Source organism: Crinia signifera, chromosome 8 (genome assembly GCF_055691185.1).
Source record: "Crinia signifera chromosome 8, ASM5569118v1, whole genome shotgun sequence".
NCBI lineage: Eukaryota > Metazoa > Chordata > Amphibia > Anura > Myobatrachidae > Crinia > Crinia signifera.
Genome location: NC_139224.1, coordinates 154937058 through 154962173, shown reverse-complemented (window position 1 = coordinate 154962173; position 25116 = coordinate 154937058). Strand labels below are relative to the sequence as shown.

Here is a 25116-nt window from a genome sequence, read left to right as displayed (position 1 = left end):
CGACGCTATATGTTTCTTAAATAGAGGATTATTTGTTCCCACAAATGTTGTTTTTCTCTTGGTCGGCGTGAAAACGTCTTCGATTTTCGCTCAATAATTGATACGGCTTGATGTTCAGCGGCATTCCAGATCTCGCCCTGTTCCGATATTAAACCCTCTCTGTATTTCTCTTTAACGCATTTTGCCCTCAAAGTCCTGCACATTTGCATTTAAATGAATAACGGATGGGGATTTTATCCCTCTAGCGGGGAGAGTTGTTTGTCTGTTTGACAAATAAATTCTGACTCCCCCGAAAATCGTCAAGTTACACTACTAATAGCTCATCCAACGGTACAGCCGGGTTGAAGCACTTGCTCTGCGTATTTAGAAGCTTGCGTATAATTATGCAAATAAAAGTTACAGGGACGTAACACTCAATCCTATAGGCGGTATAGTTTGCCGATCCTGGCGGAAGGTGCGATACGTCTCTAGTAACAGCCGGTGGGATTATAATAATTCAATCAGTAATAAAACAAAGTAGAGACGGCTTTCACTCTCCCGGACTTCCTTACTAGTTAACCTTTAGGTTCTCTGCCTGTTACCGGGGAACTCTGCAATTACCCCTCATATGAAAATATGTCTGGTGATAAATTAAATCATTTGAAGGCATCGATTAACAGTTTAGTGTGCTTCCTCAGTAGGGATCCTCATCAAAATGTATGTATCAATGATTTATATAGTGATTCATTAGGAGGGCTCCTGTCTGTGTAGCCATGTCCTGTCCCCCCCCCGCTACATACTAAGGATGAAATCGCTGCTCGTCGTCATCCCAAGCATTCTCCTTATCTCGCTTGAAGTGTGAGCAGCCTCGTCTGGAGCTGATCAATGCCCCCAGCACTTCCTTCCAACACCCAGGAAAAAAACAATTAAAAGCCGATCGATCCGGCAGGCGCACTCTGAATATTCATAAAATGCTACCTGACCTTCAGTAGAGGGGCAGCTGCTGCCTGTGCACGGACACCGGGGGTCTGTACTGAGAACTGAGCCGCAAAATGCATAGATGGACCTGGCGTATAGACTCTGATATATACCCACACACCTGACCAGTCACCATACACCAGTCATCAGCCACATCGGATACATTCAAGGGCTGCATTTTATTTTATTTTTGGGTTGGGGGGGGGAAGGGGGGTGCACTATCATGTAAAAAATGATTCTGAAATATACTTACCTGTATTGAATAATGATTCAGAGGTTGTCCGTGTGTTCAGTGGAACACAGTTGGTAATTTTATGGTCTGGACTAACATTAAACACGAGGTATGGAACACAGAGAACCTCAAGCCTCAGTGATTTATCCGCTTCCTACTGATTACGTGCCTCACACTTCTGAATTGTTACTGTACAGCAGGGGTGGCCAAACTGGTCCTCGAGATCTACCAAAGGTCCACGTTTTCCAAATCACCCCAGCTGATGCACAGGTGAAGTCATTACTAAAGATGCCCATACACGGTACTATTGTTGAGTGTGATGAGACGCTCGCTCCCGCACACATCTCTTCGCACAATTCAAAAGAATGTGCTGCACATACTTTTTGTACTAGATTGCATTCCAAAACATGCGATGTGATCTAGTCCAAATTGCATACAATAATAATCACCTTAACTGTCACATTTTCAAACCTGCTGCATTCATTCCTACTGTAGATCCACAGGTGGCCGGAGACACGTGAACTGTTAGTAGATCTTGAGGACAGGTTTGGCCACCATGACATCAAATAAAATCTCCCCTGTAAACTTTAATATTATTTCTTATTTGGTTTATGCCACTGAATTGGTAAAGTCAGATCATTGAAACCTGGGTGTAGATAAATCCTCCTACCTATATGAAGAGGCGGCAGGATGCTGGCATTTATGCAACTGGCCTCAACATCTGTTCTTACACCACAGTCACGAGCGTGCGCGTAACCCAGCCCCGATGTACAGCAGGCTGAGGTCTAGGCTGGGGGAAAATAATACACAATAAAGATATCAACACATATTTGTGTAAGGCCAGACAAAACCAAACAAACTCCCCTTTGTGTACATAAACTGTAATTCCAGTGAATTATGCACAGACTTAATTAGGAGTTTTAATTGGTAATCATCTCCCAATAGGATTAGCACTGTTATCTATTAATTATCCGCAGAGCCGCATGTTTGGCTAAGAGGGAAGCGGGGTGGCTGCAGAAAGTGGTAACGTATGCGGGCACTTAATTATGTGCTAACAGGGAAGTAAGAGACAGGAAATATGGCATTATTAGGTTATAAATGACAGGAGATCTCTGTCTGTCTCCCTATATCTGTGGCTGATCTTCTCCTATATCGTGCCATAGAACAAAGCACATTTTATTATTGCGGTTAAATGCTGAAGACACTGAAGTGAAATGAAGGGACGAGACCTTTAGGGCCTTATTCAGAGACTTTAGGGACCCCCTGCCTAGGATATATTGACATCTCCAACTGATGGCAGCCAGATAGAGACCGCATTGACGGCATCTCTCATCTGGATTTGGCCTTGAGCCAATTGGAGCTCGCGGACCGACAGCCTCTGATAGCACCTGATTGGCCACTGGTCTGCGTGTTCTGATTGGCTCTGTATTGGAAATACTGCCGATGCTGTCTCTGCCTGGCTGCCACCTAGTGCTCCAACTGCAATAAGTTGGCAGCACCAATAAACACTTTTGCCCCCTCTCTTTTCTGCCTGGAACGCCAGCCCCCATAGTACCCACCTGGATATGTGTACCCAGCCAATGTAACAATACATCGGCCGTCCCATACACACATAACGCGCACGTCCGGATGGGGTGGCGCTTGAGCCTCAGAGTGTGCGGTAGTAGGTAAACACTAGACAATGTGCTTGACATGTTGGACCGATCCGTTGGATATCACTTAATGTGTACACAACTTTATGGTTGGGCTGCAGGAGTGGACAGTTAGGTTTAGGCTGTGGGAAGGGTACAAGTAGAATTCGGCATTGTAAGCATCGTGATTCTGTTCTTCAGGATCCCAAACACCGGGATTTCCTACCCAACCCCATACTTGTGACAATGGTGCGCCGATGGTGACATGTCAGGTTATAGTGTACAAAGACCCTGAAAGTGGCATCAGATCTCAGACGCAGGCCACTATACCAAGGGAAAGCATATTCCAGCCGGAACTCTTGCAACAGCAGTATACACCTCTGAATCAGGCCCCTAGCCATTGTTTATACAGCGATAGCCCACAGTGCCTATAAAAATGGAAAATAGGAAAGTGGTAAAAGTACATCTACAGAATTGTCCATAATTGAGAGACACTGATACATAATACCAATCAGTTTTCAATGTACAAAAAAAAAAAAAGGTAGTAATGGAGTTGGTGAAGATGCAAGAGGTAAATCCTGAACTCTGTGCTGGGGGTTAGAATGCTCATCATATATTACATTGGGACTGAAGGCGGTGTTTGGAGATATCTGGTGTTATATACATCAGACCTGCCACCTATGGGCAGAAAACATATCGTCGGAGGCAAATCTACACATACATATCAGTACATGTGCAATGGGTGATCTAGCAAGCCCTGGGTTAGATTAGATCGCTCAGCACACCAGGCTCAGACGCACCTCCCTGTGTGTACGAGCCGTTACTGTATATCGTTTTAGGAGCCTGAATTCATTATCTCCTACTTTTTATAGCTAGAATTATGTTTTTCAGAAGAATTCTTCTTCTAGACCAGGGATGGGGAACCTTCGGCCCTCCAGCTGTTGTTGAACTGTGGTTCATCCCAGCATGCCCTGCAACAGTTTTAGATTGTCCAAATAGCAAAACTGTTGCAGGGCATGCTGGGATGTGTAGTTCAACAACAGCTGGATGGCCGAAGGTTCCCTATCACTGTTCTAGACAGATCAACAAACGGAATGGGTTTTATACTCCTGTGTTTTACGGTGACTGTATCCAGCAATATACATGGGACAGTTTATATGGACCGGTGGGTTATTTTATAACATGGGTTTGCCCACTTTGTACGATAGCTTCCTGCCACCTCCATCAGCTGCATGAGACGTGCACTGCTGCTTATTTATACAGTAAGGAGATTGTGTAGGGGTTGACTCTGTGCCAGCTGCTTCCTTGGCATCCTTCCCCGAATGCCTGTCCGACCACCAGGAATCAAATTCTTTGTGTCACACTCTTCTGGCCGCCTCGGTAACCACCGATACCTATTGTGCCCTTACACGCTTGACAACACCTATTGTCTGCCTGTGCCAGCCTGGTGACACTGTACCTACATCTCCAAGACCGCCGGTGCCACTCTACAAAGCGTATCCCCCCCCCCCCCTCAGACAATTTACATTTCAATCTGCAGAGGGCCGCCGTGCCCGGGGAAAAGGGTTTACAAATGAAACAGGGATATCTGTTGCCAAGTCAGAGTCTCTCCTCTCACATTAACAACTGTAGCTTACCGTGGAACAGGCCAGAGAATATTAACAAGTTTAGTATCCTGGCGATACTTTGTATTATGTGCATGTACCCATCACTCACTGTCATCTTTGTTTATCCGTAAATGGATTATTCCCTGAGCAAGACATAACCGCGTCAGGTCTGCCATAAAGCAGGATGAGGCCTCCGCTGTGGAACTACAAGTCCCAGCAGGGCATGCGGTAAACATTTTGTAGAGCTGCGGGTCTCTTTCCCGGAGTGACAGCCGGCTGTGATTCTGGCTTTCTGTCACTTACCTGTTGTAGATGTTTGTGGCCACTTACCTTCCTCAGAACGGCGTTATTTGGCACAATGGCTCAGAAGGAAGAAGAGAGAGAGAACCCCAGCGCGGGAATGAGGCAGACGGGATTTGTACGGCTTCGTGCCTTCTCCTCGTCACACTTATCACCCCCTGGAGACACATAAACATAGTGCTTTTATTATGATCAATGACAGGAGCCGTGTTGGCTGTACAAATGTCAGATATGATCTTAATGCTGGAGAGGCACTTTACAAGTCTGATGTTATATCATTTTACTATGTTTCATCTCCTTCCTTACTGTGCTCCACACAGCAGTAACGGGGGGCCTGGAGCAGTCAGTGTGACTTATGTGTGGAGAAGCGCACATCGCCCAGTGTAAAGTATTGCTAATTTAGCACACTCAATCACCACAGCCTCTCGATGCTGTTACGTTAATGTGGGTTTGCTTCCACCTGCCACGGTCATTTGGGGATGGTTGGTGTTCGCAGTGTTCTATTAGTATTACATACATCATTTGGGAATGCATATTGCACCGGGATCACGTTGACAACATCTTAAGGTGCCCACACACTAGAACGATTTTTTTGGCCGATTTCTGATAAATCGTCCGTTGTTTACCGATAATCGTCCGAGATCGGTCCGATGCCCGCTCCCATGGATCTTTTGCTAAATTTTCTGATCTTTCATTCTAAGATCAGATGATTTAACAGAAGATCCATAGGAACGCACATGGGATCTTAAGAAAAATCTTTGGTGAAGATCTGAAATCTTTTGTCCAGGACGGACAGATCACAGATCTTTCTAGTGTGTGGGCACCTTTACTCTGGTACTGTAATTCTCACTCGCACCAGTTTACTGTAAGCCTACAATAAGTATGAAAGTGACGTTCCCCCGTCATGTCTCCCACCCTGGTGGCTGGTGCCATTGGGGCAGATGTACTAAGCCTGGAGAAGAGATAAACTAGAGAAAAAGTGAATGGAGATAAAGCACCAGCCAATCAGCTGTGTTTGAAATATGACAGTTGGGAGTTGATTGGCTGGTGCTTTATCTACCTCTCCAGGCTTAATACATCTGCCCCATTGTGTAATATATAAGGCTGCCGCCAGTTATAGGGTAGATGCATTGCCCTATATGATACAACATTCGATGCTGACATCTTTCTCCTCTCCTTTCAGGCGTACAGTTTTGCCATTGGCACTTGGCCTAAGAACGGACTTCTAGACATGAACAAGGGTATGAGCCTGCAGCACATAGGGAGGCCCCACAGTGGAATAGGTGAGTACAATTTACGGCTCCGGGACTGATGTGTGCAGTGCCGTAATCACCTGTGGAAGAGATGGTGATAATAAGAGACCTGGGGGCAGCTTCTAGAACAGCCTCTACTGGATGAGGAAGCGCAGTGGAATCACACAGCCAACACCTGGTTTATTACCATACTTACCTACTTTTGAAAACTAGTTTCAGGGAGATCCTAGTTAGCAGTAGAATTTTGCACAGCACCCCATTAAGGGGGCGTGTTATGATCCACCCAAAGGGCGTGGCTAGTTCCATATATGGGCGTATATGTGCTTAAATGCTTATTGCAAGATATTCCTAGATTATATTGTTAACTATATACTATCGGTAATGTAGCGAGTATTGATAATAACAGTCCTGCCTGCAATATTGGATTATTAGTTTGCAATTATTTATTGTGATATTTATATTTTTCTCACTCAGCATAATATTCCTGATAGTAAATGTGATGTCTATGCAATAAATTCCAAGTGCTAATGCCAAACAAAGAATGCAGCTGCATTATCTAGGTTAGGAGAAATCAGGGAGATTGCTAGACTAATCAAGGAGGGAGGGAGATTGCTCCTATTTCAGGGAGTCTCCTGCAGAATGCAGAAGGGGAGGTAACTACGGTTTATACTGGTGTGTAGGCGATGCTGCTATTGAACGTCCGTGTACGCGTTCGCTCTCCATACCAGAACCTAGACACAGGCCCTGAGATGCGCGTAGAGGCGAAACAATATGGACGGGCATATATACAGTATAAATGTCTCATTAGAGTCCATCTCCTGCCACCTTATTACAGCCACTTCTATTACATAGTGATTCCCCTATACTGCTGGCTGTATTGGTTATTGGCTTAAACAAGTAATTTTTGTAAAAGTTTAGTTCTGCCAAGGTCTGGTGTACTTAGCATGTATGGTTTTTCCTGGGTGCTCTTATTGAATATACTGGCAAAGCAGCCTTTAATGTACCTTCCCCTAAACAAGATCCTGCATCTCCAACCAATATAAATGTAAAGGTGCCTACAAACTGTACAATTTTTTGACCAATTTCTGAACGATATTGATCAAAATATCTTTCAGTGTGTACACTGAAAGACACTGATGACCAATTCCCTTGAACCCAGTGTCCTGGACAAAAGATGTTGATGAAAGATGTTGACGAAAGACGAATGATATCCAATTGAGCTGCATGCACAGTTGACAAATAACTGGCGGGTATGCACATCATCATGATTCGTTCGTCACATACACACTGAAAGATATTTAGACCAATATCGTTTAGAAGGGCCAAAATGAACGAAATTGGTCAAAAAAATTGTACAGTGTGTATACACCTTAATAGTCTTGAGTTGCTGTAAGTGCTGAGGTTCTGGTAGTTTTGCAGGCTGTTATATTTGGCCCCTGAAGTCCTCGGACCCAGTCTGAAACCCCCAGATCTCATCTGTGCATATATTTGCAATGACCAGAAAAGCTGTATACAAATGATGCTAGTTAAATATGGTGCATTAATGTTCCGAAAGTGATCTATTTAATATTGTGCGCAGTATATGAATCACCTCATGTTTACAAACCCTAAATATGCAGAGACTGACTTCGTGGTTAATGACCATCCATCTGCGCTGTCTGCGTCCCATTACCAGCGAAAGGGTTAATTTTGTTCTCAGCCTCCAACCGCAAAACTCTCAAATCAATACACGTTAAGGAGATGAATTATTTAAATCTCAGCAGCATTTAATTAGTGAGACTGTTCTGAGGGATGGCTCTGCGAGCGCTATTGACAGGACTTGCATTAAAATTTGGTTTGGGCTTTGAGTGGGCATTCATTTAACTGGCGTGTGGGGACAGCCCTGGAGGAGCCCAGTGCTGAGATTACCAGCAAGATCTGCAGCTCCAGACATCATTTCACTCCACGTCCTCCATGCGTTGCTCCGTAAACCAGACACATGCGAGTCGTCGCTCCTTGTATCCTGTGTTATGTAACGAGCGTTCAGCTTTTTCTCACTTTCAAGCTGACACAGTATTAGTGTACATCGTATTACATTGCTGAGTGCTTAGATTGCTGGGCATTGAGGAACTACTGTACACACATGGACTAATGTGTTGTTTGTGTACAGACGGATCTCACGTTTGTACTGCGCAGCCGACTGTATACACTTACAAGCGATACAGGGTTCTAGGCAACTGTTTGTGATTCCACTCACGCTGGAGCGTGCAAGGCCCGAGGCCTGTGCATTAGGGCGGAGTGAAAAAACTGAAATTGAGAAATTCAAAATCGGCTAGTGTGGGAAAGTTGTGACTTGACCTGAATAAGAAACGTGCAAAGGCATTTTGATCTGAGTCAACATCTTCTGTTCTGGCAAGAGGCCTAAAGTTTCACTTTTTAGGTGAAAATGACGAAACCTATGAAGATGCTCCAATCTAGTTATGATGTCTTAGAGTGGTTCATTAATATACTTTAGCATAGTAAAAAACAGTACGAGCTTGTCCTAGTGCAAAGTGACTGACTGGCGGGAGAAAAAATCCCTAATAATTGACCCATTTTCATGGTCACAATTGTGAATATTGTGTGTTTTCTCCTGAACGTGTTTATAATAGAAGAAGCACAAATACTCTAAATGGAATTTCATTGACACTGTGTGAAATATAACACTGCATAATAGCCCTTAATCAGACCTGATCGCAGTACAAATTTGTTCTCAAAATGGGCAAAACAAATGCTGCATTGCAGGTGGGGCAGATGTAACGTGCTGAGAGAGTTAAATTTGGGTGGGGTGTGTTGAAACTGAAATCTAAATTGCAGTGTAAAAATAATGCAGCAGGTATTTACCCTGCACAGAAACAAAATAACTCAACACAAATCTAAAGGTGGCCATACATCTACAGATCGATTGTCAGATCTGGCTGGTTGGAACAAATACCTGGTAATATCTGAATGACAGTTTTTGGCAGTTTTCCAGCATTTCAAAGCAAAGTTCTCTCATCCATTACCAGTATTTTGTTTCAAACAGACAGATCGGACAATAAATCTGTAGATGTATGGCCACATTAACTCCCTCTGCACATGTTACATCTGCCCCACCTGCAGCTGCATTACAGCATATAATTATGCCAAAGATAAGCCAATATATTAACAGTTAAATACATTAAAGTGCATTATGCTGTAATAAGTATTGCTGATCAATACTCGCCTAGCAGGGCCGTCTTTTTGTATGGGCTTAATGGGCACTTGCCCAGGGGCCCCAGGCGCATAAGGGCTCTATGTTGATAGCTGAGGATCCCCTTTTTCCAGGGATACCAGAATTTTGAAAATCGGCCCTGGGGAACTGCAGATATCCAACTTCAAAGCAGCAGTCCACATCCAACCTGTTAAATACAATTTCCAGTCATATTTCTCAGGTTCTCTCTGACACTAGCGGCTTGTCTCTATCATGCCCAGAACCAGAGATATCAGCCTTCAAGCAGCCGGTTCCTGCTCCAGCTCCAAACGTCTGGTGTAGTTTTATATTTTTGTCAATGGATTGCTCTGGCTCCTGATCTCTGATACCCAAGTTCCCAGCACCTCCTGAAAGTTGGGACTCTGGGTTTTTATACTAGGCTAAGAAATCTATTTCCAGATAATGGCGATATCTGCAGTCAAACAAGCTGCCCTTCCAGTGGAAAATTACGAATATTAAGCCCACTCCATTATCCAACCGTCCCCTGTGTATAAAACACCCCCTACCTCCCTGGAAGTCATTTACAAGGGACCCTTCATACAGCTCAGTGCCCCCTTCCACACGTTAGTGTTCACCCTCCCACCACCTGTGCAGTAAAGGAGTAATTAGCAGAAGTTACTGCTCCAGGTCCTACATGTTGAATGGAAGATAGAGCACCCCCTGCCACCCGTGGGACATCAAAGCTGCTGCTGATACCACCCCCCACCCCTAGGAGGGGAGAATGGGTAAGGGCGCCAGTGCATTGCTTTGCCCAGGTGCCCACACTGCTGTTAAGACGGCCCTGGTGCCTAGAAATGAACACAGTGATTGGCATATATGTACTGCTGGACACCACTCATAGAATGATTAACCTGTTATTTTTTGAATCAATGTTCTTGTTTTTTTTCCCCCTAAACATTAGATGTATTTGTTTATTTATTTATTTACAGTTTCTTATATAGCTCAGCAGATTCCGAAGCGCTTTACAATAGTAGACAGTGATAAAACAAACTGGGTAATGACAGACAGACTTGGGGGTTAAGGCCCCCATACACTAGGGCGACTTGTCCTTAGGACAAGTCGCCCCCGACTTCCCCCTGAGCTTCCCCGGCTGCTCCCTGGGGGAGCTTGATTAGATTGGCACTTGATGTGCCATTTTTTACATGTGATAAATCGTCTCGATTTATCACATGTAAAAAACCCAGGGAGCAGGGGGGGGGGGGCTAAGAGGTGAGAGCAGGGGGGCTGGGGACGCTGCGGGGGACACGTCTGTGTCCCCCGCTGCTGGGGACGCTGCGGGGGACAGCGTCTGTGCGGCGAGAAGGTAGAGGGAGCAGGGGGGCTGGAGACGCTGCGGGGGACACAGGCTGCATAGAGCAGGGCAGGGGGAGCCGGCCGGGAGCTGTCAGTAATGAATAAAAAAAAAAAGCCCATACAATGAATGGGCAGCCTGTGATTGGCTGCTGAGCGCTCTCTCAGCCAATTGCTGACTGGCTGAGAGAGCGCTCAGCCAATCACAGGCCGCCCATTCATTGTATGGGCTTTTTTTTTTTTATTCATTACTGACAGCTCCCGGCCGGCTCCCCCTGCCCGGCTCTATGCCGCTTGTGTCCCCCGCAGCGTCCCCAGCCCCCCCTGCTCCCTCTACCTTCTCGCCGCACAGACGCTGTCCCCAGCAGCGGGGGACACAGACGTGTCCCCCGCAGCGTCCCCAGCCCCCCCTGCTCCCTCCACCGCCGCGCCGCCCCACTAGGTCCCAAGTCGGGTGGTCGGACGTGCAGCAGGTCCGACCACCCGACGCAGATCCGATGCGCACGGGACCGCGCATCGGATCTGAGGGGACATCAAAACTAGCCGATTTTGGTCCGATTTCGGCCAGATCCGACTGATCTGGCTGAAATCTGACCAAAATCGGCTAGTGTATGGGGGCCTTTAGAGGGCCCTGCTGCAAGCTTACAATTTATTACATCATAATACACTTCAACGTATTTAACAGTTAATATATTGGCTTATCTTTGGCATAATTATATGCTGTAATTCAGCCCAATCATGTTCCCAGTATAGGGGATGCAACACTGTTTTTCTGTCAATAAACAGAAGTGATGTGTAAAATGATACATTAGACAGTTTACACTTACTTGTAATACTTATTGTAACAGTTACTGTTTTTCAATAACATACTGCAACAGTTATTTCTTATTTATGTACACATGATTGTCTATCTTTGTATATGCACTGCAAAGAGAGCAGCATAAATCCAATTTCATGTATTTCAGTGACACTGTGTAAAATATAACACTGCATAATGGCCCTTAATTAGACCTGATCGCAGTACAAATTTGTTCTCAAAATGGGCAAAAAAATGCTGGACTGCAGGTGGGGCAGATGTAACATGTGCAGAGAGATTTAAGGTGGCCATACATCTACAGATTTATTGTCCGATCTGTCTGGTTGGAACAAAATCCTGGTAAAAGATGAGAGCAAATGACAGTTGACCATTTGCTTTGAAATGCTGAAAAACTGTCATTCAGATATTACCAGCTGTTTGTTCCAACCAGCCAGATCTGACAATCGATCTGTAGATGTATGGCCACCTTTAGATTTGTGTGAGTTATTTTGTTTCTGTGCAAGGTAAATACCGGCTGCATTATATTTACACTGTAATTTAGATTTCAGTTTCAACACACCCCACCCAAATTTAACTCTCTCAGCACGTTACATCTGCCCCACCTGCAATGCAGCATTTGTTTTGCCCATTTTGAGAACAAATTTGTACTGGGATCAGGTCTGATTAAGGGCTATTATGCAGTGTTATATTTCACACAGTGTCACCGAAATTCCATTTAGATTATTTGTGCTTCTTCTATTATAAACACATTCAGGAGAAAACAAACAATATTCACAATTGTGACCATGAAAATGGGTCAATTATTAGGGATTTTTTCTCCCACCAAAGTCATTCACTTTGCACTAGGACAATCTCGTACTCTCTTTTACTATGCTAAAGTATATTAATGAACCACTCTAAGACATCCTGACATAATTTTAACTAGATCGGAGCATCTTCATAGTTTTCGTCATTTTCACCAAAAAAGTGAAACTTCAGGCCTCTTGCCAGAACAGAAGATGTTGACTCAGATCAAAATGCTTTTGCACGTTTCTTATTCAAGTCAAGTCACAACTTTTCCACACTAGCCGATTTTGAATTGCTCAATTTCAGTTTTTTCACTCCGCCCTACTGTGCATGGTGTCACACCGCCAGTGGGTTTGTGTACTCCACAATCGCCGCACCATTGCGGGCACCACTGGAACTTGTAATGCACACACGCCTCTGTGACTCTGCGAATTAGAATGTATCCTCTCGTCCATGAGGGTGGCCTTCTCCTCACAGTCACTGCACAGGAACACCCACGGTTTTGTATTGCCAATTCTAATACCAGCGACTCCGAATGCAGTAGCGCATGTGCCATAGGGGGTTTTATAATCTTAAATACATGTGCAAACAAATAATCGCTCACATATTTGCTCCTTGGTACATAGATGCAAAAAAAAAATCATGCGATGCGACCGACGCTATGACCGCGATTTTACATTGGGAACAATGTTAAATGGCCCACAGACCCCAAATACCCACCCTGAAGTGTGAAATGGCCCCCCCAATTGTTAACGCCACCCCACGATTAACGTCAACCCGAAGCATGGCGAGCGGCGGCGGTACGCGTCCTCCGACCTTTTCATACCCCCACTATCCACGTCGGTGTGGAGTTGAGAATAGAAAGTGTGGCGAGCGCAGCGAGCCCCTGAGCCCGAAGCGTGGTGAGCGCACACGGATTACTTAACATGTATTCCGCCTTCCCTTCGCGGGGCTCGCTGCGCTCGCCACGCTTTGGCCTCACTTTCTATTCTCAACTCCACGCCGACGTAGATAGTGGGGGTATGAAAAGGTCGGAGGATGCGTACCGCCGCCCCTCGCGGGCTCGCCCCGCTCGCCACGCTTCGGGTTGACGTTGATCGTGGGGTGGCGTTAACAATTGGGGGGGCCATTTCACACTTTAGGGTGGCTATTTGGGGTCTGTGGGCCATTTAACATTGTTCCCTATGTAAAATCGGGTCAATTGGGCCATTTAACATTGTTCCCTATGGGAAATCTGTAATCGTGTCGGTCGCATGGCATGTGATTTTTTGGCCGCATGCGATGCGACCGACGCGATTTACATTTTACCATGCATTTCTATGTAAAATCGCGGACATCGCATCGGTCGCATCGCATGCCATTATAATGGCATGCGATGCCCGTTCTAGGAAACAAGTACCCAACGCTGTATATAGAACAATATCTGCATTTAATTTTGCCGACTGTGGGCGTACTTGCAGCTGACCGGCATTCAGCTCTGCATCTTCCTCAGAATTTCCAGCATAAGGGGAGCAAGTGCATTTTGACTTTTTCTCCCTGGCTTTGTCCATCTATAGCCAACATAAAAGGATGATGGCTACTTGGTAGTAAAGGTGCAGCGAGAAGTTATGGGGGACGTTGGACAGTGTCCTGTACTTTCTGGGTTTGTAAATAAAGCTGTCTTTGCTTCCCACAATGCACCAGGTTTTATTATGCTAACCACTAGTGGCTCCATGATATCGCCAGCAAATGAAAATGTTTTGCGCCTAAGTTATTTGCCGTGCAAATATAAGTACGGCGGGAAAATATTCCTTCTCCGCTTCTCTTTCACAATTCATACGTTTATTTCAAGACATTGTGTAGGGATTCAGGGAACTTGGTCTCTTTGTATCCATAATGAATGCATAACGTGTTCTTAAATCCAAAAGAAACGCTTATGTTCACAATTGTAGTGGAAGTGGAGTCTCCCGAATTTCAGGAGCTATTCTCTCTTGTGGGGGTTCACTACCCCCACAGAGAGACAAGAACCTGTGGCAAGCCACTGAGCCCACAGAGTGGCGAGCCTGCAAGGGGCTTCGTAGCACTCGCCCCCCTGTCAGTCAGGATTCCCACCTACAGGGGCTATTCTCCCTCGTGGGATCCACAACCCCCGTAGAGGGAGAATAAAACCTGTGGCGAGTGCAGCGAACCACCGAGTGGTGAGTGCAGTGAGCCCGCAAGAGGCTTTGGAGCAATTGCCCCCCCCCCCGTCAGAGTCTCGGCAGTCGGAATCCCGCCCGTCGGCAGCTCATGCCACACCCCAAACCACAAGGTCGCTTTCACTGTGCCACCTGAGTATTGCATTGACAAGAATTTTGATAAAGTGAACCCATCTGAATTAATGAATGGATTAATTATTGGATAGCTATACAGATAATATAGGGAGAATCTACGGAATGCCCCCCCCCCCCCCCCCCCCCCCTACACAGTTTTCAGATAAACTTTATTTGCGTAAAACGGTTGTCAAGCCTTCATTCCATACTGTTCTAAAGCAGAAGTTTTTTTTGTTCTTGGTCCATTGCAATCCAGTGGTAAATTATTCTGTTCCCAGTAGGTTCCCTGCAGTGAGTGTGAGTACCAGTAGCCCCTCAGCCAATCACAGGCTTAGTCTCTCATGCTTGCTGTTGGTTAGTGAAGTCCCGGCCAGTGCAGGTGACACTTAGCAATAGGAGCTTATGCTATAGACATTATTATGTATTACCGCTCCACTTCATCCTTTATCCCGGGATTAATTGTCAATGTCTGTTTGCTTTCAGTTTGTATGTATATGTGCAGTGTCCGTGTTCTCTTCGCAAGGTGTAGTACTCAGAATTTGTTCTTCTTCTGTATGCACCGATAGCTGCATGCATGGTACACGGTCTCTTAGCTTTGTTATATGCAGATTTCTGTGTCTGCTTGTCAGTATATTAGCATAGCTACAGATTAAACCTTCTCGTTTTCTGTGTAATGTAAGAACTCCTATATTCTTCTGTTTAATTACTGGAAATGGTAGTTGAGGGCAGTGGGTGATTCATAACCAGTACCTGGCACTGTCCACAACAGAGTCATCAGCTATACGTCCATTAAAGGACATTTATACTGTATTACACCAGAGAGGGCGCTGTTCCCATATGTCTCTGACCACTGGCTTCTCTTCCTGTCTCTGGGACAGCTGGGGCGAAATGTAATAGGGTGCGATTTTTAGACTAAAAAAAAATCGCACCAAATCGCACCTTTAAAAATTGCGTTTTTTGCCGCGAATTCGCATATGTAATGAGATGCGAATTAGCGGCAAAAAATGCGATTTGCCGCGATTTTTAGTCATGAAAATGTGCGCATTTTCAGTCATGAAAATGTGCGCATTTTCATAAATGCGATTTTGTTCCAAAAAAAAAAAGTTAAAAAAAAAACGGCGTAGGGTCCCCCCTCCTAAGCATAACCAGCCCCGGGCTCATTGAGCCGGACCTGGTTCCAAAAATACGGGGGGACAAAAAGCATAGGGGTCCCCCGTATTTCTGAAACCAGCCCCGGACTCTTGGACCGGTCCTGGTTCCAAAAATACGGGGGACAAAAAATCTGGGGGTCCCCCGTATTTTGAAACCAGCACCGGGCTCCAACAGCCCGCGGTGTCATGCCACAGCCGGGGGACACTTTTTATACAAGGTCCCCCGGCCAAAACATGAGCACCGTGGCTGGTCAGCCTTGGACGGGGTACCTGGAGGAGTGGGGACCCCCCCAATAAAGGGGTCCCCCCCCCCCAGGCTTCACCCGTCCAGGGCTGAAGCCCGGGGCTGTCACCGGCGTCCGTGGCCAGTGGACGCCGGCCTGATAGGGTTAAATTCATCATACATATCATTACATTGCTTTTTACCGGCGAACTACAAGTGCCAGCAGACCTCCCCCGCATGCTGGGACTTGGAGAACCACAAGTCCCAGCATGCGGGGCATTAATGGGCCCGCTGGGACTTGTAGTCCACCTGTAAAAAGAATGTTTATAAAAAAACACACACACAGAGAAGTACAAGTTTATTACACACACACACCTCAATTTTACACCAGCGCTACTTACCATTCCTGGATCCAGCGCTGGTCTGGCTGCTTTACAGCCGGCTCCCCCCGAACTGACAGGCAGCGGGGAGAAGCGGCTGTCTCCGTCGCTTCTAACAGCCTCTGTAGCGCTGTCCGAGTGCTACAGAGGCTGAGAGCGTGATTGGCTGAGCTATGCGTCTCCATGGAGACGCATACTGTAGCTCAGCCAATCACGCTCTCAGCCTCTGTAGCACTCGGACAGCGCTACAGAGGCTGTTAGAAGCGACGGAGACAGCCGCTTCTCCCCGCTGCCTGTCAGTTCGGGGGGAGCCGGCTGTAAAGCAGCCAGACCAGCGCTGGATCCAGGAATGGTAAGTAGCGCTGGTGTAAAATTGAGGTGTGTGTGTGTAATAAACTTGTACTTCTCTGTGTGTGTGTTTTTTTATAAACATTCTTTTTACAGGTGGACTACAAGTCCCAGCGGGCCCATTAATGCCCCGCATGCTGGGACTTGTGGTTCTCCAAGTCCCAGCATGCGGGGGAGGTCTGCTGGCACTTGTAGTTCGCCGGTAAAAAGCAATGTAATGATATGTATGATGAATTTAACCCTATCAGGCCGGCGTCCACTGGCCACGGACGCCGGTGACAGCCCCGGGCTTCAGCCCTGGACGGGTGAAGCCTGGGGGGGGGGACCCCTTTATTGGGGGGGTCCCCACTCCTCCAGGTACCCCGTCCAAGGCTGACCAGCCACGGTGCTCATGTTTTGGCCGGGGGACCTTGTATAAAAAGTGTCCCCCGGCTGTGGCATGACACCGCGGGCTGTTGGAGCCCGGTGCTGGTTTCAAAATACGGGGGACCCCCAGATTTTTTGTCCCCCGTATTTTTGGAACCAGGACCGGTCCAAGAGTCCGGGGCTGGTTTCAGAAATACGGGGGACCCCTATGCTTTTTGTCCCCCCGTATTTTTGGAACCAGGTCCGGCTCAATGAGCCCGGGGCTGGTTATGCTTAGGAGGGGGGACCCCACGCCGTTTTTTTTTTATAAAAACACTTTTACACATTTTTATTAACAGAACCATGCACAGATCTCAATGATCTGTGCATGGTTCTGTCAAAATCGCCTGTCAGAACCTGGTCTATTTTTTTTGCGATTTTTGGTAACATTGACCAAAAATCGCACCCTATTACATTTGCGAGTTGTATACTTTATAATGGGAAAACATCTGGATGCGAATTGAAATGTGACTAAAAATCGCACTTAGAAAAGTGCGATTTCGCGGTAAAAAGTGCGATTTTTTACCGCGATTTTCAACCTATTAAATGTGCGATTTTCGGAAAATGTGCGATTTCGGCCGTTTTTGACCAAAAATCGCACATGTCTAAAAAATCACACCCTATTACATTTCGCCCCAGAAGTCTCCACTAGATATTGGAAGCAAATCTCATTTCAGAATCTCTGGGCCTACTGGGCAATAATAGGCTGCTGATGAGAGTACCGCTGTTACTTAGTAAGGTGCTGTCCACCGCCATCAGAAAAGAGGGCCTAATTCAGACTAGATCGTAGGACAAGTTTGTTCTCAAAATGGGCAAAACAATGCTGCACTGCAGGTGGGCAGATGTAACATGTGCAGACAGAGTTCGATTTGGGTTGGGGTGTGTTCAAACTGATATCTACATTGCAGTGTAAAAATAAAGCAGGTAGTATTTACCCTGCACAGAAACAAAATAACTTGCCCTAAATCTAACACCAGGACGGTTTGGCCTAAAATGAGCCTATTTAGATACAATCTCGACCGATTGTATGTAAATCGGCCATGTTTTGGGCCATTTCACTGCCGTTCCGATGCACAGCCCCGCGGGTCATTAGGTCTTTTCTGAGATCCTACCTGCAGCAGGTAGGATCTGAGAAACGACCATTGAAGTGGGTGCGGGTCGCGATCGGATAGCGATAACATCAGGTGCATTTTGCATTGGTCATAGGCTCCACAAGATCGCGGCGGGGCGTACGTTCCTGTAACGACCCGCTCACGAGCTGCATCGTGCTGGTGTGTACCAAGCATAACTCCCTGCACCTGTTGCATCTGCCCCATCTACAGTGCAGCATGCATTTTGAGAACAAATTTGCTCTGCAATCAAGTCTGAATTAGGCCTTTTGTTCCTGATGGTTGTGGACAGCACCATTGTCAGTAACAGCGGTACTCTCATCAGCAGCAGCCTATCATTGCCCAGTATGTGCCCGCTGACACATTACCAGTCTCTGATACACAGCGTCCCAGCCATAGTAGATAATCTGGCGCTGTTAATAAATCGTCAGGAAGATTGCAGCACTGGCTCAGGGCTCTGCCTGGAAGATCTTAGTAAAAATGGCGGTCATAGGTTCAAATCCCGACCCGCCTGACCCAGCCGTTCATCCTCGGGAGGCAGTTATGGGGCTTTTCCAGTTATAATTGAGTCATAATATCAATCACTTGTCAGGCCGAGCTCTCTGCGACGCATCTGTGAGTGTCTTTTACCTCCATTCCGCAGCTTGGGATACATCCCATTACACCCTAAGAGTTCCCAGCACTCCTTCGATCGATGCTTTAATTGATACTTCATGCAGTTAATGTATCCAAGAAATGAGTAATATCGTCCCCTCAAATTGAGTTCTGTGGTGACACCGAAGTATAAAGCGCTCACACTTTGTTTGTCCGATCCGGGTGGTGCTTGGCGCTGTCTGGAGTTATTGCTGTCCCGGGATACTCTCTTCTTGAAGCTGATAACCCCCCCCGGTGCCCACTACCCTCACTCCGCCGCATGAGGCATTACAGAGGCAAGACGTAAATCCAGGAACACTGTACATTTCTGTTTTATAAATAGAAGAACTGGGGCTGCAGTGTGGATCTGCTGCATTATTTAAATCAGAAAGTACTAAAGGGTTCCTATTAAGTCATTGTTTTGTAGCACTGCACAGATATATAGCTATATGTGTCTGTTTGTATCCTGCCAATTTCCCAATAGGTACCACAGTTTCGTTTTTTCCCTGTGGGCATAGTGGTATCACTGAGATAATGTCCTGTCGACCTAGACACATGTCAATCTTGACCCATGTCGACCTAGATCCATTTCGACCTTGCTGCCTGTTGACCTAGTGGTGTCGACCCAATGCTTGTCTACCTAGTTGTTTGTAGACCTAACAACCCACACCCAAGATAACAATGTAACTGAAATACATTATTATGAGGTTTTAATTTATTGATTTTATTTATGTTCAAAACTGTGTCGATGTCCGTGTCCCCCCCCCCCCCCCCCCTCCGGCTTTCCCAAACCTACATACTTCCCATCCTTGGATTTAGTGTCAGCTATTTTGCCTTTTATTGCAGGTGTAAAGACATATAACATGTATCACTAGACCTGTCAGGCTGCTCAGGGAACTGGTATATCTACAGAGATCAGTCCTCTGATGCTTGGCTGTGATACTAGTGGAACACAAGGAAGGCAGCAGTCACAGTAGATAAGGAAGTTGGAGGAATAAAGGAACATCTTTTAAATGTTTGACATTCGGATCAATAATCTTTTTTTACTGCACACAAAACATTCACAATAATCGCAGTCATCTCGGTGACTGGCCGAGACCTCTGACCCGGTTAATGGTCACAGTCCGGTAACCATTGTCTAAGATGCAATAAATCGCTCCTGTTTGGTTAGAACTATTTCATTGGTTATTATCATTCGTGTGGAGTCGTTACTTTGTGTCCCGTCTCTCCTTTCGGGGTGTGGATTAAAAGATCAAATGTCAGTAGATATATATGGTAAATGTAGATGCACAAATGTTTGACACAAGTCTTTGGTGTCCCCCCCTCTTTAACCAGAGGTGAAGCTGCAGCACAGTCTGAAATTCAAATAGGAGAGCCACACCAACTGCCAGTGAGTCCAAGTCTATGATGTTGGAGTGGCTGTTGGTGTGACTCCCCTTGTTTGAATTTCAGACTGAGCTGCAGCCCTGCCTCTGGATCCGCCACTGTGTTTAACCATATTGAACCAAATTAGTGTATCCGTGTACTCTTGTGGGCTCTCTTCACTCGTCATTATTCGGGCAAGGTTATTGTTCTCAATCATAGCCCAGGTGAATATTAACTTATGAAAAAGTTAAGAATTGTGATAAAAAATGTAAAAAATCCTGTGAACATCGTCATGTTTACCGTTGTTCCTGTTGACACTGGCAACCTTTCAGGTCGACAGTCAAAAGGTCGACATGGGGTTTTTCACTGTTTTTTTATTTTATCTGAATGTCGACACAGTCGACATGAACACAGGTTGAGGTGCAACGTGTCCCCTCACATGGCTCGCTGTGCTCAGCGCACAATTTTTTTTCTCCCACCACGCCCTAGTGGATGGTAGGGCATGAAATACTGCCTGTCGGCACATGTCGTGTCGACATAGACACCGACACGTAGCACCGCATCCCCTCACATGGCTTGCTACGCTCGGCACGCTATTTTATTCTCCCATCACACCCTAGTGGATGGTAGGGCATGGAATACTGCCCGTCGGCACATGTCGGCTCAAAAAAACAGTCAAGAACCCCATGTTGACCTTTTGACTGTCGACCTAGACCATGTCAACCTAATGCGTGTGTCGACCTAATGACTTACCGACCTAGACCCATGTCGACCTAATGGTGTTGGCCCAGTGCTTGTAGACCATCATGTTGTAGACCAAATGACCGTATCCCATCCATATACAGAGAACTAAGGTTCCGTGTCCTGAATGCCTCTGTCCTTTGTGTTTGCAGATGAGCCGTGATCTATACTTATCACAAATAAACCTTACTTATAAATGTTTGTGTTTTCCCCCGCTGGGCCCTAACGCTGTCGTGAAGATAAGTGTCCTGATCCGCAGCCACTCTGCTGATTTCAGAGATGAGCAGCGGCGATAACACTGATAGATTAACACTTTGTACATGGGCCATTGATGGATTCTGGACATTATTCCTGAATGCGGCTGTTTGGAGTTTTTCTGGCATGTCACGGCCGAATGATGTAAGGACGCATCTTCATTTAGCTGATAGGGAATAATGTCTGATGACATCATGAGCTGGAGAAGGGATTATAGAAGTGGATGGCAGGATCCCAGCCAGAGTCATTTGTTCTCCAAGGAAAGCAGAAGATGGATCCGCAGAGACAGAACATCAGTCCATTGTTAGGGGGGTAAGAGTATGTGTCTAGGGCAGGTCACAGTGCTCTGACGGGGGCAGCCACGGTCATGGAGACTTGGCGAAGGGCTAGCGCTGTAGGGTGAGTTAATTCTAGTAATAAAGTATAAATATTATATATGGGGGCTCATTTATCATGGATCGCATTTGCAATGCGATCTGGGTGGAATATTACCACCCAGGACTGCAGTGTAAAATACAATCCTAACTGCGGGATGTATCATCTCTGCGATGTGCTGAGCCAGGCGAATCCACTGACCGCTCTCTGTAATGCAATACTTAAGTTTTGTTAATAAAGTTTTTATTGCACTGCAATGCAATTCCACATATAGGCTGTGTCATCCTCTAACGACAGGTGTTAGAGCCGGTCATGTAGAGCTGGTCAGCATGACATGTTAGCAGGATCAGCCGAGGGATTGCCGATAACTGGCTCAGCAGAACACCGAAGACTATGTCATTGTCACACATTGAGCCCCTCTCATGCGTGTGTAAGTATTGGCAGCTATGGACAACATGCAACCATAAGAATGACAGCAGAACATACTTAACAGCCCAGTGTCTGTGTCCCTTTCATCTGAGCCAGGAGAATGTGGTCTGCAGACATAAATGGGACTTCTTCCTTCTCATTTCCATTCCTGCCCTTGATGTAAAAAAATCTGATATATATTAAAAACCTGAAGAGATATTGCAATACGAGGCGCAGCTTCTTTCTTAAAATAAAATAAAAAAGTGGCTTTGTGCGAATGGCATATTTCCCTGCGCAAAACCCACAAAACACATTCTTCAGTAAAAACCTGATCATTATATATATCCTTACACCTGTCTGTTTTCCTGTAGTGGAGACGGAACATACAATAGAGGAGCCAGTGCTGAGATAATGGCATCCTATCCCTCTTATTTAATGTATGCAGCTAAGACCTCTTCCAACCTCCATCTGCCGCCTCCGTCCCGCAGTCGCCGCCTGCCGCCACCACCGCCGCACACAAAACTTTCCACAAATCAGAGACTTTCTCCTGTGCTGGAGGAAACCGACAAAATCTGCATAAGACGGGTGCGAGAAATTCAAATGAAAGGCTTAGTCCTTCCAGGTGGCAATTAGGCAGACGGTCTGCAGGGAACGAGAGGGTAGAGATCACCGTGTATGTTGCGATGATCCGCTGATAATGTGGCTCTGCTCACAGGAATACAAGCGTTATGTTTATGCATCAGATATACAAGGTGTCCTGTTCCTGCCTGGGGTCAGTGTAAAAGTGCCTGAGGTCGAGGCTCTAGAACCCAGGTAGCGCTGACACTGAGTCGGGGAATTACTGATGTGACTCCGGTAGTATTGCTTTATCCTGGCTGCGTAACATAGTTTGGGTCTTGGACTTATTTTATTTCTCGCTAGTTTTATGCCCCCCCTCCCCCCCCAGATTATATAGTGCAGGAACAGCAACGTAAATATTAGAGACAGGCAGGCAGGTATGCTGTGCCATAGACTTTATTGTGTTGTGGGTTCGCTAAGTTTTATGTATTTTCTGTGATTCTTGAAGACACTTTGGGTGGTATTCAATTGTTTTTCACCAGCATTTCAGTTTGCTATACCTGGGGTTGGCAAGCTGAAATGCGCAAATGCGTGGCTAAACCTTACTATAATGAGCGCGATACGTGCAAAAAAATGTGATCAATTGAATATCGCCTTTTGATGTCCCGTCACTTTAGATGGGAAATCAGGTGCTATAAAACAATTGAATACCACCCTTTATTTGCTGATGCTTAGCTCCTGCTCTGGACTAGAGAACAGGATGGGAGAGAGATGGAGGGGCGATGTAATGTAGACGGAATACAGTAATGGTGTAAAATGTCTGTACTCCTTTGAGTTGGCGTATCGCTTGCAGGTTGCTGAGAACCGGCGTAAATACACACTGATTGTGGCAGACCCCATGGGGCAAATGTCATTGGGTCTTAGTTTACAGAAGGTGCTGTATGTCAGCCAATCTAGGATGTTTATGTTTTTTTTTCGTTTAATCCTTTATAAGGCCATACAACGTTGGTTTTGAATAGTAAAGGCTTGCCCCATTAAAATAAAAAGTCCAACATCGGCAAACTCGGACCCTATTACATGCGCCCCTCAGACTGCTCTAGATAGCTGACTGGTTCTTGTAGTGTACACACCAGAACGATTTGCCCCAAAACGACCCGATTTAGATACATCTCTCAATTGTATGTCAATTGGGCATGTTTTGGGCCATTTCCTGTGCAGGTCGTTTTTCAGATTCTACCTGGAATAGATCGTGAGCAGGTCATACAATCGTCTCGCGACCGGCTCCCGATCTGCATCGTTCTGGTGTGTACCCAGCATTAGACTGCTAGGTGCTATATGTATTGACCAGGCCGCTACCGTAGTATATGATGCTGTAGGCATATTTTACATTAAATAGTTTTTAGATTACTTTTTTATTTTCTGCTGTAACTTACAGGTGAGGAGAAAGATTATAGCTGCTGTTCTTTAGAGGATTTTATTTTTTTAAATCAAATAGCAAAGTTTGTGTCACTACGGAATATCACGTGTACAAGCTTTCCCTGTTCTTACGCCTTGCGGCCTTTATAAGTGTATGTGACGTAGGTCCAATGATGTTTTTATGTGCTCCTGTATAGCGCTACATTTTTGGGCGCACACGTGCCCTGCTCTGCGTTGGACCCTCAGTGTCAGAGCCATTGAAAGGTGTCATTTTTTTAAATGTATTTAACTTTTGAAAATCAATTACTGAAGCCACATGTGCTCGCTAAGCCGCGTTTTAAGCTGCGACCTGCTCACAGAACATGCCTGTTCCCTGACACTCTTTCATGACTGATAATAAATATTAATGAGCGGGGCCCAATAGGTGTAGGGCCTCCTCTGTTTGAATTTGTATTGTATGATAACGGTCAGAGTTGGGGGTGTAAGGCTTCTTTAAACCCCTCCGTGGATGGTGGTGTTGTGTCGTGGGCTGTCACATTGTACAACGCACACCGCTCCCTGTCCCAGCTGATGCTTTTATTAAGACGCTGGAGGTACGGGCGGGTCAGGGTGTTATATTGGTCCCAATACAGAGTATTAATTAGGCTCGGCAGTGAAGGGAGAGGAATAGCTTGTGTTATTTTCTGAATGAAGAGGTTAATGGGATGCTCGGAGAGGAGACAGTTTTAATGAGCTTCAACTGGATGTGCCGGGAGTTTACTCTTTGTGTTAAAAGGGTCACACTGCAGTAGTTTGATGTGGATTGTCTTTCGGACCCCCGGTGTCAGAGGTCAGCGTCTGTCAGATCCTAGGCAGAGCTGCATTCACTTAGTGACACCATTCTAATTAACTACTGGGGAGACAGGAGCGGGTCTGATGAGAGGTGCAGGCTTTTCACCTCTCCAATCCCGCTCTCCACATACAGATCTCTATTTATTTTCCGGAAGAACAACGCCATAGACCTCTGCGGTGACATTAAAGGAGTGAAAGGGAGGAAAACACATTTACTAAGTGCATGAGCCGGAGGACAGAGTGCGGCGGATCCTGCGACTTCGCTCTACCCTCAGTCCTTCTGCTCTTACTCCCGCTGTCCATCGTACACCAGTCAGTGTCATTCCCAGGCCGTGCCCTGTCACTCTTTCTTCTCGTTCATTATATGCCGGCGTGTGCGGTGGCAGTACTCAGTCTGGTACAGCGCTCGTCCCAGCCTGCTCTACCAGCCGCAACGCTCTACTTATCTCTGTCCAAAAACAGTAGCAGAACAGGACTGGATATTAACAAGGTGGCACCACAACA

General features: G+C 46.0%; 1 protein-coding gene across 1 annotated transcript in view; it reads left to right on the top strand.

Moving 5' to 3' along the window:
* The window catches only part of ERI3 (ERI1 exoribonuclease family member 3), a 215966-nt gene that overhangs the window by 114520 nt on the left and 76330 nt on the right, over positions 1-25116 (top strand). The window contains exon 7 of the mRNA XM_083157464.1: positions 5911-6010. Coding sequence (XP_083013590.1) covers positions 5911-6010 — 100 coding nt within the window. The remainder of the gene's footprint in view (positions 1-5910; positions 6011-25116) is intronic.